General features: G+C 40.4%; 1 protein-coding gene across 2 annotated transcripts in view; it reads right to left on the reverse strand.

The window, feature by feature from the left end:
• PAMR1 (peptidase domain containing associated with muscle regeneration 1) overlaps positions 1-19549 on the reverse strand; it is a 278128-nt gene that overhangs the window by 13595 nt on the left and 244984 nt on the right. For both annotated transcript variants that reach the window (XM_078684324.1, XM_078684325.1), the window contains 2 exons: positions 6275-6507; positions 1564-1856 (listed from right to left, as the gene is read on the reverse strand). In XM_078684324.1, coding sequence (XP_078540450.1) covers positions 1564-1856; positions 6275-6507 — 526 coding nt within the window. The remainder of the gene's footprint in view (positions 1-1563; positions 1857-6274; positions 6508-19549) is intronic.

Raw genomic sequence — 19549 nt, forward strand, 5'->3', positions numbered from 1 at the left:
ACGAACTACATGTCCAACAATTCCTGAGGTCAGGTGACTTAATATAGTACCCACCCCCCTTCCAACATGGCGCTTTGATGTTTTGTCTCCAGCACTTGGAAGGAGAGCCCTTAAACCAAAGTTAATAAGTAAGTGAATTCTAGTAGCCACTACCGCTTTGAATCAGTGCCTATTTGACAAACAAATTAGTTAGTAACTGAGCGCTCGTTTTTCCTGCAGAATCGCACACGCTCTGATTTGGTCTTGAGCTTTGCCGCCCTGAACCCGCCACAAGCAGTGGAAAAATGGGACCTGAAACCCAGGTACAAGCGACTGTCAGTTGAGAATAATAGATGCCTTGTAACACGCTAATGAGAGTCAAAAAGCTAGCGCTCATGTTGCATGATGGTACAAACATCCTCTCCCCCTTGCAGGTCCTGCACTGCACTGAACCGCGCTGATCTGCCCGGAATTTTCTCACTCTAAAAACCATCCTTTAAACCACCTGGTGCATTGAAAACACGCGAACCCAAGTACAGGTACAAGCGTTGTTCATCCAAAATTTAAATATGTGGTCTAGCACACAACGAGCGTGATTCACATTCCTCCTTATTTTAACTCTTTAGGCTCGCAACTGGCACCGGTGGGCACGTCACCAGTCCCCTCTGTAATTATCTGGGATGCCCAACGCAATCACCTTAAGGTAATACATGTCACAAATGTCGAGAAAATAGTGCACGTTTTTGGCATTATAAACTGACCTTATCTAGGAACAAGTTATTGATCTGGTGTCCCTCTTTCAGAAACTGCGGCAGGGACCACAAAAAGTAACTGAACTCCCTCAACTGAAACCCAATAAAAAGTGCGACGACCCTTGTAAGGTAACCCCCTTGCAATTAAAGCTCACATTGGAGCAGTTCACAGAGGCTATTTTAAATTAGGAACTCATGTATATATTTCTTCTCTCTTTACTCTTTTGCACAAAACCACACAGGAAAATCATACAGCCCTGATGAGAACACGTTAATTCATATCTCGAGTTCGAAACGCGTCGGCCAAATGGAGACAAGCACTCTTAAATGACTGAAACATTGATTCAGTTTATTCTTTTCTCTCATTGATTAATATTGTGCATGTTGTTGATTCATCTGCTCTCCACTTGATTTTTTCTTAATTGTGTTCACCATTCCTTGATTGGAACTGTATCAAAAATGTGGATACTGTGGTAATGTATATATAATATTGACCAAACTTGAATATTGTGCAAATGTACATAGGAAATGTACATATGATATGTTTTGTTTCATGCTTTATGTAGTAGTGTCGTAATTTTGTATAGTTTATTTTTTTCGAATAATTGTGTATATATGGTATGTCTTTTTCGTAAAATTATCTTCCTGCCTGAAAATAAATAATTCAAAAGGTATAAATAAACAATACCATACAAATCCTCAATCAATAGGTGATTTGTTACTCCAGTTAAGGAGACGTTGTAAAGTATATGTACGGCCAGCATTACATTTTTTCTAAAATCTACCTAAAATCCTGGCCTTAGTATTTTTAGGAGATCCAGGAAACACTCACCCTGAGGTTCTGTAGGCTCTTCTCTTCCCTGGCATCATCTCGGTAGAACTTCCCAAGCACCACTTTCATCTCAGCTGTCTTGATGACGTTGGTCTTGCCCAGTTCCGTCACGCAGTGGGCCGCCACCACCACGGTGCGCTCGTTCAGGAGGGCACCGCTGCAGATCAGGAACCAGGATCCCTTGCGCTGACTTGGATCTTTCACACCATTGGTTTTTCTATATATGGCGGCCTGCCAGGGCCAGCGTGTCTCCGTTAAATTTGCCAAGGTGAAGTTATTAATTTTTCCACAAACTGTCAAGAAAATCATAAGCAAGTGATTACGATGAACAGAATTTTCAGACAGTCCATTGCACAAGAGTCTTCAGGTATCTATAGGTAATAGCTAGCATTTGTAGCAAAAACAATGTAATTTCTGAGTTAAAAGCTGCTCTATCTAACCACAAATTTCTTTAGGGTATTCACTATTTTAACTTTAGAACACCAATTTATGGAATGTTTCTCATTAAACTTCTTAATTTTTCTTTGTCTGGCCTGGAGACAGCTTCAACTAGTTTGCAAACTTTATATCAAATAAAACATAAGTAAAAAATGAATATACATATCATATTCAAATGTGTTTTAGATAAGCTCTTTATCTACTGGTCTGTTCAACTCCCATTCGTATCTTGATTCTACCCACTGAAGCATACACCGTGGGGCAGTAGGTCTGTCCATTTCAGCCATTCACTCTCTCGCGCTGGGAGTGAAGGCATATTTCCAGATCATCCTCAATGCAGCCTAAAAATAAATGTACTTTGGTGCCAGGCTGGGGAGGCCATATTGACAAATATTTTTAATTTTTATATTTCTATTCTTTGTTCTCCTTTTTCCTTTTTAGTCATTCTTGTCTGTTACAAACTATAGGCCTGGTATAGAGTTTGGCAGATGGGACATTCTGTCACACATACAACAGTTCTCCTGTCAGCCATTTTACTAGTGCCTTGGTATATAATGTAATTGTAATACGGTGGACGGTATTTAGAATATCAAAAACAGAAATATTGTGGAACAAAATATCATGTAAAGAATATTGAGGAGAAAAATATTGCGAAGGTAAGGTTCTATAGGAGTAAAAAAATATATATATAACTCCTCAAATATGTACCTTGAGGATATATATATATATATATATATATATATATATATATATATATATATATATATATATATATATATATATATCTTCAACGTATGTAGATGTAGATTTAAGAATGGTAAATCTATACTTACCTATTGGAACTCAACTTCTCGATATTTTGGTGCTCGTTGTTTTTGACACAATATTCTGTCCACATGATATTTCTGTTACTGATATTCTGTTAGTTATCCATGGAGGAAGGGATATCCGTCATGTTTGTGATGTTGTGCCTTATCCTCCAATCCCTAAGTCAGGCCCTATGTCTCCAAGTTACAGTAATTTACAGCCAATAGTATCATCGAACAGATTAATTTCTGAGAGTATTTGAGGGTTTTAGAAATGTAATAAGGATAAAACTTTTATGTGAAGGTGAGTAACATCTGCCTATTGGTGAATGCTGATGTCTTTATCATCTCTCATGGCTCTGAGTGGTTCCATGGGGAATGACCCTTGTGGCACACCTGATTCTTGGTGGAGATTTTCTGGTCTGTGAGAGTAATTTTTGAATATTGGGAGTTTGATTCCATTGTAATCCCATATTACTTAAGAGGCCGTTTAGTACAATGTTATTATCAATGGGGTAGCATGCCGCAGACAGGAAATAGAAGATCAAAAGGCAGGTGTCATGATGTCAGCAAGTATTTGAAGTTTGGAGCTGCCATTTCAGTGCTGCCTTTGCTGTGGAACCCAGTCTCACTCTTGTATGGAGACCCTACCCTCACTCTGGCTAAAACATTGACAGGTTATCTTTGCACGCAAATGTTAAGAGTTGAGTGGATACTACAGTTTCAATGATTTTTGCTAGGAAGGGAACGTTGGATATTGGTCGCAAGTTTTGGAAGTTTCTGTGGTCAAGATTAGGTTTTTACAGGATGGGGTAATTTAGCTTCACATTAGAGCTAGTGGGAATTTGCTTTCTATTGATACAAAACCTCTTTAATACTAGACACACTACAAAGCTTCTTTACATGTAATGGATAATTGTGTATCCTTACTTTGAAATGCTATTCTAAATATATTTATAGGCCACCTATAAGTACTCCCAGGACTTCAATATCAACAGGAAATGGCCAGGCCAAGCTAGAAAAGCATCTTGTTTGGGGAGGTTGCCCGATTCCTGGATAGAATTGCACCAGGCCACTGGAATTGTTTTCTGTCAACCATTAGGACATCACTACGGTCATGCACATCCATAGCATTCATGAATTTGAAGGAGTATTTTTGCTCTTCAACTTCTAGCAAACAAATAAAGCCACCAATATGAAGCAAGTTTAAGGAGCACCGCGTTCAGGTAGCTCATTTCTGGACCTTCTGCATCTTTCTGGTGGCCAATATCATGTTTGTGTTTAATAGTCTGGACATCAAAATGCATATGATTGACCCAAATCTCGGATTCTTTGAGGAAAAGGCAGCCCACTTTCCATCTAAAATCATAATATAAAATTGATGGGTATTTTTCACATTTACCTAATATTCAGGAGGCCACGGGGACTCAGTGAGTGTTGGTAGGTCCTGTTCCACCACCTATTATGCTCCAGACCATTCTCCCATTCTCCATCCCTATCTATGCTTGGGTGATACTTCACATACATGCACTTTGAGTTGAGAAAGGGTGTCTAGGTTTTTGGCGTCTGGGGTTACTTATGTTCCCATTTAGAGGGGCACATGACCTAACATTTTGAGGGGGACCATCTCCTATGTGGTAGAGACAATACTGTTTGAATTAAGCCAGGGCAAAAGTCTAAGGGGCATATTATCAAGACTGGGTGATAAAATTATCACCGCTTTATCGGCAGAAAAATGCCGCTAAAGTGGCGATAATGGGCTTGATAATATGCCCTAGGGAATTCCCATAGAAGCACAGGTTAGATGTCTAACCTGGGTTTCTATGGGAATTCTCTAGGGCATATTATCAAGCCCATTATCGCCACTTTAGTGGCAGTTTCCGTGAGATAAAGCGGCGATAATTTTATCGCCCAGTCTTGATAATATGGCCCTTGTGAATTCCCATAGCAGCCCAGGTTAACACCAGAACCTGGACTTCTATGGAAATTCACAAGGGCCTATTATCAAGCCCATTATCGCCGCTTTAGCTGCAGTTTCCTGCCGATAAAAGCGGCGATAATGTATCGCCCTTTGTTGATAATATTCACATAAAGTTCGCAGGAGTAATCAGTCATTTTGTGTTACTCTTTTGATGTGAAATTAGTTTGAGTATGGTTGTTCCCTTTCTATAAAGGTGAAAGGGGTTTGAACCATCACGTGATGTTTTATGAGAAATTTCTCAAAATTACACGTTTAAAGTGAAATGTGGTTTGTCGGTCTCTCGCGAAACCTTGTCACATGTCTATGTGTTTCACTTTAAATACACTGATAAGAGAGTGGATCGTGCACAAAATGTCTTTGTGCACGAACTAAGCTGAATTAATTAATTAGTCTTGCACAAGTAAGTATTGCATGAATACAAAATATGTATAATGCAAAATTGTAGAAATGATTGTACATTTCTGGAATTTGGCAAATATCGCTGGCATAATTAAAGGTTTACACAGACCTAAAGGGTACATATCAGTTAAAAATCAATTACGTAGAATGAGGCTCAGAGTAATTACCAGTGACTGAGATCAATGTAAGCGTTCATTTTTATTTCTGTCTCAGAGAGTCTCCCTAAGTTAGTGGCTCTGAAATCGTGAAGCCACAGGCCTCAAAATGGCTCTTTTTGATAAGGTTGAACAAAGCCATAATCAGTGTAAGATGCTCCTCAATCCTTCCATATGGGACCTAGCCTAACAGTCTGTGCTGGACTGTCCCTTTTAGGGTGGGAAAGACGGAGAGTTGGTATTTGCATAGCCATTATGTTTGCTTGTTGGCAATTAAGTCCAGAAGATGGATGCAAGCTTAAATAAGGCAGAGCTGTAAGACAACTTGCTGCACAAATCTGAGAGGAACTTGTAGGGCCCACGTTAAAAAAAACTGACAGGGCAGACTCAGACAATCAACCTTCTATGGTTGGTAAAAACTAGTCATATTGAGTCTTTTAATTGGGTCGCAATGGACAACTGAGAAAGATTAGGTAGGTGCCCAATAACGCAATTTCATTTCCACTCTCTTACTGAAATACCCTTCGTTCCGGTCCTAGAGGATACTCTCCAATCAAAAATCTTCCATCTCCTTACTGGCCAGTTCCATTTTGCCACTCACTTCATCTCTCAATCTTCCATCTCCCTATTGGCCAGTTCCATTTTGCCACTCACTTCATCTCTCAATCTTCCATCTCCCTATTGGCAAGTTCCATTTTCCTACTTACTTCTTCTCTCAATCTTCCATCTCCCTATTGGCCAGTTCCACTTTGCCACTCACTTCATCTCTTAATATACCATCTACCTATTGGCCAGTTCCACTTTGCCACTCACGCCGGATCTGAATCTTGCATCCCGCCTTTGGCTACTTCTACTTTGCCACTCCCTTCCAGTCCTGAGCAACAAAATCACTGCCTTGGCTTTCAGGAGCGAGGTCGCGGGGCATCACTTACCTGGGACGCAGGAGGGTGCGCGGCCGCTCCATTTGCCAGTCTTGAGACAGGTGCGGCGGCTGCTGCCGAGGCGCTGGTAGAAGGGAGACAGGCAGTCGTACTGCAGCTGGGTGTGCAAGTGGTGGTACCCCACCGGAAGCTCGCCGGGGGGCAGACCCGGCCTCTTGGTGGGAAAGATGTCTTGCTTGAGCTTGCTGTAGGTTTCAGAGTAGAGCACGTGCAGGGGGCTCTCCCTATATTATGAAGAGAAGTACACAAAGAAAAACAATGGGGACTGAGTGATTTCCTGAAAAAAAAAAGATATCACGAGTTCCACTGGGAAATGCAAAAAGTAAACGTACTGCATGCACAAATACCATCCTGTTTTTAGAAAAAAAAGTCTCCTGATGAGATGGCTCTCTGTCACCAGTGACACAATAAGTTTCCTTCTGCAAAACGACCTAATCTAGAACGTTAGTTCTGTGGTATAAAGGAGGTGAACTAACTAGAGAATGCATTTGGTTGTTAAATGAATGTCCGGGGTTAGAAAATGGTAACATAGGGTCAGTGCAACTACGTTTTCTGCAAAATAAAACAATAGACTCATTCATGGCTCATTCTACCCCCGAGCTGGCCTCTTATCACTTGGAATAGGTAGCAGGCAGTGGCAGCCCGTCATTAAGGGTGGAGGGGTGCTGGCCTATCCACCTTTTGCAAAGTATGAAGTTTGTCTGTCAGTCTGAGCAAAGATCAGTCTGAAAGATACTCACCATGGTCGGGTCAGGCAGCCAGGCGTTGTACATGTGCTAAATGCCCTCAATCACCGGGGCAACAGTTAGAGGAGATAAGGCTCATCTCTGACTGTAGATGCTGCACTGTTTAGCCAATATTTTATTATCACAGTGGAAAAGGGACAGTGGTCTGTAGGAGGCACATTTAGTGAGGTCTCTGCTAGGTGTGACTAGCACCGTTATGACAACTTTGTGTAATGGTGGTGGGAGGTGTCCGATAGAAACCATGGAGCATATTAGCAAGACCCTCGTTAAAATTAACGCCATATTAGCGGAACGAAACTGCCGCTAAAACTGCAATAATGGGCTTGCTAATATGCGTTACAGAATTCCAATAGAAGCCCAGGTTAGATGTCCTGCACATCTAACCTGAGCTTCTCTTGGAATTCTGTAATGCATATTAGCAAGACCATTATCGCCGTTTTAGCGGCAGTTTCCTGCTGCTAAAACGGTGATAATTTTAACGAAGTTCTTGCTACTATGCCCCCATATCCTTGTGGACCTCCTGCAATTGTGGGGCTAGAAGATCAAGATAATCTTTGTAAAACTCTATAGGCCGACCATCGCAGCCCAGAGCTCTGCCGCTGTGCTGGGCGCATATGAGATTTTTAACAGCCTCTAATGTGATCAGAGAATTCAAAAGTTTCTACGTAGTGCCCTCAATCCGACCCAGTGCGGCTTGCTCCCGGTACTATGATATAAACAAGTTGCCAGCTATGGCCCTGGAGATATAGAGGTTGGCATTGTAATACCACTATGTTTCTAGGATATCACCTGTGACAACCCTGTCATCCACATAATGCTAGTGACATAATTGTGGTGGTACTCTGATTTCAGCACCAATGCCAGCGGTCTGCCCGGTCTTTCTCCCTCCCCAAAAAGTCATGCTCTGACATTCTTGTGCAGAACTCCTGTATCTTCTCTTGCAGTGCGGTGAGTGGGGGGTGTGAGGACGGTGTGCATAGGAGCGTTGCAGTGAGTTATTCTTTGGCTTAACCCTTTAAGTGCGCCCGTCGGCCAACGGCCGTCGCAAGCACTACCTCGGTATTGCTGTGCACGTCCGTTGGCCAGCGTGCCCCCACTCAAGGGAACGCCCCACACCATTGCAGAATTGCCGCCGCGGGTAAGGTGTTAAGAAGGTCAGTGGAATTTGAACCAAGGATTATGCCCCACCACTTTTAAATGTTACCAGCTACCACTCATATACTTAAAGGCCTCCCGCAAAGTGGCAACCTCAAGTACTGTGCCCTCAATTAAGGTCAATTTATTCTGGTATTGTGGAGTAGACTTCGGAGTGGAGTATTTCCTCGTGGAGGTCTGATCCTCTTAGGAGCCAACTGATTAAAGGCGCAGGGGTGCTGGTGACTGTACCACTAACAAGGGAGTGGTAAGACAGAGTCCTGGGGTAGATAGTGGCCGACATTGAAGAACGGGCTCCCAGCCACATGTCAATACGTGAGGAGGTGCTGTGCACAATAGCGTAGTATGTAAATATGATGTCTGGCAGATACAGCGCCTGCCACACATCTATCAGATCATATATCTGCATTATGTGATGCAGGGTCTCACCTGCTCTAGGGTCGGCCTTCAGGCATGTGCGCAGCTCTATCAGCCTATCCAGAAATGTCGAGCTTGAAGTCACCACCCCAGAGTATGGGCAAGTCCTGGTATTTGCTGCATTTTAGCAGTGCGTTAACAAAAAAATCGAGGCCATCAATGTTTGGTGCATAAATATGGACAAGCAAGAGTGGCTGGGCGCTAACAGTACCAGCCACTATCTTCAGGCAAGACAAAACTGGTGATTTCCTGAACCCATATAAAACATGGAGCAGGAGGAGAAACAGCGACGTCTTGCATATGCTGGGTCAAATGAGGAATGACTTGTTCTGGTGATATGTGAGTTTCTTGCAGTAGGGTAGTATCTATTTAGTGTCTGTGCAAACAGTCTAGAACGTCTGAAGTGACACCAAATAGACATATTAGATATTCCAAATGTGTTTTAATGACCATTAGTCCCAACAGCTCCCAGGAAACTGCCAAAACAGAGTAGTTAGAGAGTATTCCAACATAAGCATTCTGTTACCATGGGAAAGGAATGACAAGATGGAAGCATGCAACATCATGAACATAGAAGATAGATTAGTACAACGTCTCTGGCTTTATGCGGCTTATTTATGCCACAAACATTCCAGTTTAAAAATGAACCATATGTTTATGTCACGCTGCACAAGACCTGTTGAGATATGTACCCTCCATGTATGTCAATTCCAAGTGCACGTCCCACTGCATTAGTCAACAGTAAACAAAAATGGCAAAAACAGAGAAATTAAATAAACTTTTGGTAGTACACCCAAACCCTCCCCATCTCCCATGCCGACCCTAGTCTTCAAAAATATATGGTAGGTGGTATTGCACTCAATCCTCAAATTTGATCGATACGTGTGCTGCACTAGATTGGTGCCTGCTAGAACCAACAATACAATGAATTTGGCCTGGGATCACTAGATCACAAGGACTCCAGTGCGCACTAACTCAATAATATTTTTCAAAGTTTTCAAATTATTACATTTTAATCCATATGCTTTGATTATTCATCATTTCATTTCAAACACATGTAACATAGTCAAATACAATGTGTGTATACGAAATATACTGTTTACATATCATGTCAAACATTTTCCACATATTTTTATACGCAACACAATTATATGTACAACCCAATGCATTTCGGGGTTATGAACCCCTTCGTCAGGGGCCTATGAAAGGAAAGAAAAGAAAAGGAAACCTCTTTAGTAACGATGCTTAAAGAAGAGTAGTAATTTACTACGTGAATTACTATGGCACTTCCTTACCTAAATAACTGGTTGCAAACTCGTTGCGTGATCTGTATAGTTGGGGGAGGATCTAAAGGAATATATGTGATCAAATAAGTATCCATAAATAACGCTGAAAACAGCACAAGATGTCACCTAGTGCTTATATATAGTTACCTTGTGTCCGGTAGTTGAAAGACCACTACCTATAAATAAATCAAAAAATACGGACCTGCCATGAGTAATCCAATAACATGTAGTCATTTAAACACAAGGGGTTATCAGCTAACCACAAGGGTTTATTCACCATGCAATGAGCACAAGGCTCTATGCTCACCTCAAAGTCTGCGCTTCTAATCAGCGATGCTATAGGGATATCTAAAAAATAAAAAGTAGCGAGCATTGAAAACTCTCTTGTACATGTAACCACCCTGTAACTCAATTGAAGATATAGGGCGTTCTTTTACCTGCGAGTCCTTTAGTAGTTCACAGAATCTCGCTTATATTCAGTTCCCTCGTGCACTATAAATAAATAAAGAGCTGCGTTTTAGTGTCCGGTTAGTGAAAACGATAACCATGAAGATTCACGAAGCTCTTCTTGTTCTAAACGCTTACCGGAGGTGTGTAGATAGTGGCGTTTTCTCGGCGTCTTCCCTCACTACTGACATCGAGGACGGAAGTCCCTCGTTTATGCTGACTCTCCCTAAAACGACGGACTAAAACATTGGCAGATGGCGGCCATGTCTAAATGTGCTGTTTAGCATTTAGTTGCCTGCATTATCTATAGTACCTGCGGGAACTATATACAAATAATACACGGAGTGTTATACTTCCGAGATAAAACGCAAACGTGAGGGTACACGTATGTAAATCCTATCTAAAGGGATATTCTCAATTGATGCCCTATTGGTTATAAACTATCGGGAGCATATTGAACAGATGACTTTGAGATTATTACAGATAAAAACACTACATGCAGATGATACGCGAAATTCTATCTATTCATTTATATGGCCAATGCAGGTGATAACGAATAAAGTAAAATGAAATTAAAAAGGAGGAATGGAAAAGAAAAAAGGGAGAGTGAAAATGATCAATTAAAGTTCAGTTAATCATATGCACATTCATTTGTCGTCAAAGTACAATGGGACCAACAATTAGATCATTAATAAAATCACTATACAACCCTATATGTATACCAACTTAATCAAAGTACCACTGTGCAGGTTATGCCCTATGGGAAATTAGCCGCAATATCTGATATAGACTAAAGAAAACATATCATGTCCAATTTGTCATTAAGCCCATCTGGCATTAGGGTCTGCAATTTACGAATCCAAAAGGCTTCTCTTCTCAGTAAAATTTTTGCATTGTCAATTCCCAAGCGTTGCGGAACTTGTTCGATAATCTGGAAACGAACCTGTGCTATAGTATGGCCTTTTTCAACCCAATGTCTAGCCAATGGTGAAGTCAAATTTTTATTCCGAATTCTACTTTTATGCTCCGTCAAGCGTGTTTTCATTTTCCTGTCGGTTTTACCGACATACAATAAGCCACAGGGGCATTTGATGGAGTATACCACATGCTCTGCGCTGCAGTTTGCCGAATGTCGTAGAGTTATTTGTTCTCCTGTTTTTGGGTGTGACAATTTATTTCCGCTGATTACGTTGTTACAGTTCTTACAGTTGAAGCATTTAGTTGTGCCTCTAGGGCTAGCTGTTTCCAATTCCATACCATCTGGTCTATTCAACAATTCTCTTATGTTTCTTGACCTTGAATATGCAAAGAGAGGTTTTTGCTCATACAAGTGTTCGAAATCACTTTCCATTTGTAGGATATCCCATCTTCTAAGTATTGTCCTTTTGATTTCTCTGGTTGACGTTGAGTATTTTGAAACAAATACCATCTTCTTTTGCAAATCTTTAGTCTTTTTTTGTAGCAATTTTGCCCTTGGCATCACTTTAACTCTTTCCATTTGTAAATCAATTAATTTTTCAGGGTATCCTCGACTTAAGTAACAAAGCTTTTGTTTTTCAAAACTTATGGCACATTGAGCATCATCCGATGCTATTCTTTTGATTCTCATAAATTGAGATACTGGAAGATTGTTTTTGAGAGTAGTCGGGTGAAAGCTTCCATACTGAAGTGCAGTATTCTTATCAGTTGGTTTTTTGTAGAGTTCAGTATGAATCTTATTGCCATCTAATTTCACCTGTACATCCAAGAAAGGTAGTGTGATAAAACTCGTTTGACTTGTAAATTGAATCCTTGGGTTGATTAAGTTCAAACTCTGGATGTTGCCCTTGAGATCTTCAATTGGTTTCTTCCAAACAAGGAAGATATCATCAATATACCTCTTGTAATACAAAATTCCAGTTTGCCATGTGATGTCCTCCAAAATGTACTCCAATTCGAATTTCGCCATAAAGATGTTTGCATAAATACAGGCCCCAGGAAAACCCATGGCTGTGCCACTTAGTTGAGTGAAATATTCATTTTGCCAAACAAAGTAGCTGTTGCTTAAACAAAATTCTAACAGTTGCATGATTAGGAACTTCGTTTCAAGTGGTTTATCCGTTCTCAATAATGCCCATTCCATAGCTTCAAGGCCCAATTGGTGAGGAATCGACGTATACAGTGACACAACGTCTATTGTGCACAATATTAGGTTCTCCTCAGTTTGTAAATTCAAAGAGGTGATACTTCTTAAAAAATGCGAAGTATCCTCCAGGTATGTTGGCCAGTCCTGCATGAAACCTTGCATATGTGCATCTATGAATATGCCCAGATTCTCAAAAATTGAAGAACACCCTGAAACAATCGGTCTGATTGGCGGGTTTTGCAAGCTTTTATGGATCTTAGGCAAAAAATATATTTTCGGCCTCCTTGGATATGTTTGCCTGAGGTATTTTTTGGTCGCTGAAGTAACCCATCCTAGCTCTTCCGCTTTGTCAAGAATCTGATCCAAGTTACTAGCAATCTCACTTGTTGGATCATGCGGCAATTTAAGATAAACTTCAGCATCAAGTACATGCTCATTACCTTTCATTAGGTAAAAACTCCAATCCATAATTACAAGACCTCCTCCTTTATCTGCCTTTTGAATCATTATATCCTTGTTGTTACGGAGAGAACGTAAAGCACTCAGTTCAGCACGTGTCAGATTTTGTAATTTACTTTTATATTTGATCTTGGTCATGTCTGCTTTGACCAGAGTTTCAAAAAGGTCAAGACTTTTATGTGAAACAGGTGCCATAAAATTACTTTTCGGTTTAAACTGCTGTACTGTGCTTTCCTGTGTCTCTATCGGGTTCAGAATAGTGAAAAAATATTTTAATCGTAGAATCCTCATGAACTTAAAAAATGCTACTTCAGTCTCTAGTTCATTAGTACGGTAAGTACTGACAAACGTAGGTCCTTTATTTAGTAACTGAACCTCAAATTTAGACGGTGAGTACTTAGAGATGTTGATGACTAGATTCTGCTCTGACTCCGTAGTCCCGGTTTTTTCACTTGTTCTTTCTCTTTTTCTTTCTCTTTTGCCTTGTCCTCTTCTTGTCTTTTGTCGCCAAGCTGAGGTGTAATTAGCTCCGGTGGTTTGGCAAGACTCATGTCCTGCTCTAAAAAAGGGTCTGAAACCGATGCGGATGCCAGGTCAATTGTAACAGTTTTCCCAGTATCTTTTTTGTGTAGTTGTTCCTGCGGTAAAGGTTGTCTAGCTGTACTAGTTTCACTATCCGAGACCACGCTTTCTTGGGATGAGGTTGTTTGTTGTTTCTTCCCCGTGAAACGTCTTTTTGCATAGACTTCTGCCCAGGTATAGGCCTCATTCAACTTATAGTCTATGGTGTCTCGCTTAAACTTCCGTAGTTTTGTCTCCTCCAGTTCCTTGCCGTATTTCTCCAGTTTGATATCCATATCCTCAAGAAATCTACTCCATGGCTCTTCTTCAACCCTCTTAGACAATTCTGATTTCAAATTATATATTTCCTCCTCAAGTTCTGTTATTGTCTTGGCTAGTTCCTCAATTAACAGCAATATAAGGTCCAGAGAACATTTATTTAAAATCTCAAACCATTTTTCCATAAATTTAGGATTGCTATTCAGCCGGTACAACATAGGTCTAATTGCAAGCCTCAATCCTCGCGGGATCCTCCTTACACGGTGATATTGCACAAGAGTAGTTGCATGCAGCCGTTGGTTCAACTCACGTTTGGTTAAGTACTCCAGTTGTTTAAGTTGCTGCGCAACTGAGCTTCCTCGAGCATCGAATGATTTGGCTTCCTTTATTAATTTATAAATTTGCGTTGCCTCATCTGATGTGTATACTTTGGTATTTGCCCGATTATCTGTGATTGATGCTATCGATTCGAAAGACATTTTAACAGTGGTGCTAATACCTCACTTGTGCAGTTAATAACAAAAATATATGGTAGGTGGTATTGCACTCAATCCTCAAATTTGATCGATACGTGTGCTGCACTAGATTGGTGCCTGCTAGAACCAACAATACAATGAATTTGGCCTGGGATCACTAGATCACAAGGACTCCAGTGCGCACTAACTCAATAATATTTTTCAAAGTTTTCAAATTATTACATTTTAATCCATATGCTTTGATTATTCATCATTTCATTTCAAACACATGTAACATAGTCAAATACAATGTGTGTATACGAAATATACTGTTTACATATCATGTCAAACATTTTCCACATATTTTTATACGCAACACAATTATATGTACAACCCAATGCATTTCGGGGTTATGAACCCCTTCGTCAGGGGCCTATGAAAGGAAAGAAAAGAAAAGGAAACCTCTTTAGTAACGATGCTTAAAGAAGAGTAGTAATTTACTACGTGAATTACTATGGCACTTCCTTACCTAAATAACTGGTTGCAAACTCGTTGCGTGATCTGTATAGTTGGGGGAGGATCTAAAGGAATATATGTGATCAAATAAGTATCCATAAATAACGCTGAAAACAGCACAAGATGTCACCTAGTGCTTATATATAGTTACCTTGTGTCCGGTAGTTGAAAGACCACTACCTATAAATAAATCAAAAAATACGGACCTGCCATGAGTAATCCAATAACATGTAGTCATTTAAACACAAGGGGTTATCAGCTAACCACAAGGGTTTATTCACCATGCAATGAGCACAAGGCTCTATGCTCACCTCAAAGTCTGCGCTTCTAATCAGCGATGCTATAGGGATATCTAAAAAATAAAAAGTAGCGAGCATTGAAAACTCTCTTGTACATGTAACCACCCTGTAACTCAATTGAAGATATAGGGCGTTCTTTTACCTGCGAGTCCTTTAGTAGTTCACAGAATCTCGCTTATATTCAGTTCCCTCGTGCACTATAAATAAATAAAGAGCTGCGTTTTAGTGTCCGGTTAGTGAAAACGATAACCATGAAGATTCACGAAGCTCTTCTTGTTCTAAACGCTTACCGGAGGTGTGTAGATAGTGGCGTTTTCTCGGCGTCTTCCCTCACTACTGACATCGAGGACGGAAGTCCCTCGTTTATGCTGACTCTCCCTAAAACGACGGACTAAAACATTGGCAGATGGCGGCCATGTCTAAATGTGCTGTTTAGCATTTAGTTGCCTGCATTATCTATAGTACCTGCGGGAACTATATACAAATAATACACGGAGTGTTATACTTCCGAGATAAAACGCAAACGTGAGGGTACACGTATGTAAATCCTATCTAAAGGGATATTCTCAATTGATGCCCTATTGGTTATAAACTATCGGGAGCATATTGAACAGATGACTTTGAGATTATTACAGATAAAAACACTACATGCAGATGATACGCGAAATTCTATCTATTCATTTATATGGCCAATGCAGGTGATAACGAATAAAGTAAAATGAAATTAAAAAGGAGGAATGGAAAAGAAAAAAGGGAGAGTGAAAATGATCAATTAAAGTTCAGTTAATCATATGCACATTCATTTGTCGTCAAAGTACAATGGGACCAACAATTAGATCATTAATAAAATCACTATACAACCCTATATGTATACCAACTTAATCAAAGTACCACTGTGCAGGTTATGCCCTATGGGAAATTAGCCGCAATATCTGATATAGACTAAAGAAAACATATCATGTCCAATTTGTCATTAAGCCCATCTGGCATTAGGGTCTGCAATTTACGAATCCAAAAGGCTTCTCTTCTCAGTAAAATTTTTGCATTGTCAATTCCCAAGCGTTGCGGAACTTGTTCGATAATCTGGAAACGAACCTGTGCTATAGTATGGCCTTTTTCAACCCAATGTCTAGCCAATGGTGAAGTCAAATTTTTATTCCGAATTCTACTTTTATGCTCCGTCAAGCGTGTTTTCATTTTCCTGTCGGTTTTACCGACATACAATAAGCCACAGGGGCATTTGATGGAGTATACCACATGCTCTGCGCTGCAGTTTGCCGAATGTCGTAGAGTTATTTGTTCTCCTGTTTTTGGGTGTGACAATTTATTTCCGCTGATTACGTTGTTACAGTTCTTACAGTTGAAGCATTTAGTTGTGCCTCTAGGGCTAGCTGTTTCCAATTCCATACCATCTGGTCTATTCAACAATTCTCTTATGTTTCTTGACCTTGAATATGCAAAGAGAGGTTTTTGCTCATACAAGTGTTCGAAATCACTTTCCATTTGTAGGATATCCCATCTTCTAAGTATTGTCCTTTTGATTTCTCTGGTTGACGTTGAGTATTTTGAAACAAATACCATCTTCTTTTGCAAATCTTTAGTCTTTTTTTGTAGCAATTTTGCCCTTGGCATCACTTTAACTCTTTCCATTTGTAAATCAATTAATTTTTCAGGGTATCCTCGACTTAAGTAACAAAGCTTTTGTTTTTCAAAACTTATGGCACATTGAGCATCATCCGATGCTATTCTTTTGATTCTCATAAATTGAGATACTGGAAGATTGTTTTTGAGAGTAGTCGGGTGAAAGCTTCCATACTGAAGTGCAGTATTCTTATCAGTTGGTTTTTTGTAGAGTTCAGTATGAATCTTATTGCCATCTAATTTCACCTGTACATCCAAGAAAGGTAGTGTGATAAAACTCGTTTGACTTGTAAATTGAATCCTTGGGTTGATTAAGTTCAAACTCTGGATGTTGCCCTTGAGATCTTCAATTGGTTTCTTCCAAACAAGGAAGATATCATCAATATACCTCTTGTAATACAAAATTCCAGTTTGCCATGTGATGTCCTCCAAAATGTACTCCAATTCGAATTTCGCCATAAAGATGTTTGCATAAATACAGGCCCCAGGAAAACCCATGGCTGTGCCACTTAGTTGAGTGAAATATTCATTTTGCCAAACAAAGTAGCTGTTGCCCTAGTCTTCAGCCAGTACAGAAGAAAAAACTACAGGAACCCAAAAAACTGAAGAACATACCAAAAGGAATTGTGTGTGTGCTCAAACCGTGGGGATGTCGCGGAGAACGGCCATTCTGGGCTAAGGCCCAGCTAAGGTTCTGCCGTATAAATACAAGCCTAGTTAACAACATCACAATACTAAAACAGATAAGAAGTGTCTTAGAACTTTACTGTAGCGTAACTAACCAGCAGCATCCAATCCATTTTTTACAATGAAACAAAATTACCAGAACACAATAGAATGTTAGTAGAAAACAAACAGTATAAAGCTATATATTGTCGCTGAGGGTACCATCTAGCCATTGTTTACCTCTTCCTGCCGAGCGGGGATGGTAGCCTTTGAGCCAGAGCAGTCACAGGTAAGTTTCAATTAATTCAGTGGCAGCCTCAGGATAAGTAAAAAAGTGAGACCTCCCACTGTAGTCAACCGAGAGCATGACCCACGTCCAAACTAAGAACCAGCTTTCCTTAGTACACAGAGCTTGTTTGACTTGAACAAAAGAGCACCTTGCCTACTGTACAACTGATGTGAAGTCAGGGTCGAACCACATGGGAGCACAATCATAGTGAAGGTTCAGGTGTACTCTATCAACACGTAAATAGTGATCTCTGTCCCTGTAGTTCAGCAAGCGAGCTATGATGTGTCTAGGATTTTGTCCCAGCCGTGCCCATGGCACCATAGAGTGGTGTGAACGCTCGACTATGAAGGTAGTACAATATGCATCCTGGCCAAACAAACCACTGGACTAAAGCTAGCCTGGCTGATGAGGGGGTGATACCCCGAAACCAGTCCCACGGTTTGTTTCCGATCTAGGGAGGACCCGGTTTAGCAGTCTGGCTGGGCTGCTCCTATGAGGGCCGGGTGGTGTAGTGAGCAAAAGAACAATAGATTTAACCCAGATCTCTTGACTGGGGGTGAAAGTTAGATATATTCAGCATTACGTCCATCATTAGTTGCCCCAGCAACTCTGTATCTCGGCGTTGGTGCAAAACTACTCTCTCATTGCCTGGGGCCATGTCTCCATGGAAATAATGGAACCACCATAAAGCTTGCACTGGTACACATTTTGCAGCAGTCAAATATAAATTACAAAAGAGGCTGCACAAGAGTCTGCGCCCCTTTCTATAATCCCAAATTTACTCAATTGTGCAGAAAATAGGTGCAAATGCTTATTGCGCCTCAGGGGCACCATGTGTAACACAAACCCAGATCTCTATTTAACAGGAAAGAGTTGAGGAGCGAATCATTCTGTGCAGAGTCTAGATGCAAGTAATTGAAGCTGATTTATTCATTTTCATTAATATTGTTAAGTTTTATAACTAATATTGAGGGGTACATTTTCAAACGTCCAATTTAGTACTGCACAATGATGTTTAAAATGTATCTTCTATATATGTTGATGGTAAAGAAGACAATGCCGCTTTCACCTAACGCTTTTACCTCTCAAGGGGCTTTGTGTGTGTGTCCTTTGTCAAGGTGCATTTAGGTTTTTTAACGTAATTTTATGGCACTAACGATACAGTTGAACAATTAGTAACAGTATTGCTGAAACAGTCCTAATTGAATTTCCAGTTGATGGTGCCACCTAACCTTGTAGCCCATACTCACGATTTTCCATCAGGGATGGTGCTAACACACTAGATAGAGCTCGGTTAAACACATGTGTGTCGTCATAAGTGGTCCAGAGCGGTACCCAGTGGATCACGTCATCAGTGTATCAGAGGATCGTGCAGGTAAGTGCGGTGGGGCAGGGGGGATGTCCACAGATGACAGAATAGGAATTATTTATTTCCCCTATTATGTCGTCTGTCAACACCTCCCGCCCTGTCCTGCCCCACCGCGCTTACATGCACGTACCGCCTCTGCAACAGTGCTGTCATCAATAATTTCATTTGAGATGTCATCAGTAATGTCATAAAGGATGTCTTAGAACATGACATAAATTATGTACTATGTGAGATCATAAGCACAGTTTAAGTTAGTGCTGTTAACTATAATTGGTAAATTTGTTTGTTCAATACGTTAATGTTGTCACTGACCTATCCACCTAACTGTAACGTCACTTTAACCTTTGCTTTTTTTCCAGCGGATTATATATAGATAGACAACTGCTTTTTGATTTTTGAATGTGTTAACAGATTCTAATATACGCAAAAATATTCAAATATTTTGAAAAACATCTTTCAAACGTCTTTGCCTCGCCCATCCATCCTCAGTTAACCAGGGCAAGAGACAAATGCATTTTTTCGTTGTGTCACATGGGCCTGTTAAAGTTGTGCAAAA

Source organism: Lissotriton helveticus, chromosome 3_2, assembly GCF_964261635.1.
Source record: "Lissotriton helveticus chromosome 3_2, aLisHel1.1, whole genome shotgun sequence".
NCBI classification, from domain to species: domain Eukaryota; kingdom Metazoa; phylum Chordata; class Amphibia; order Caudata; family Salamandridae; genus Lissotriton; species Lissotriton helveticus.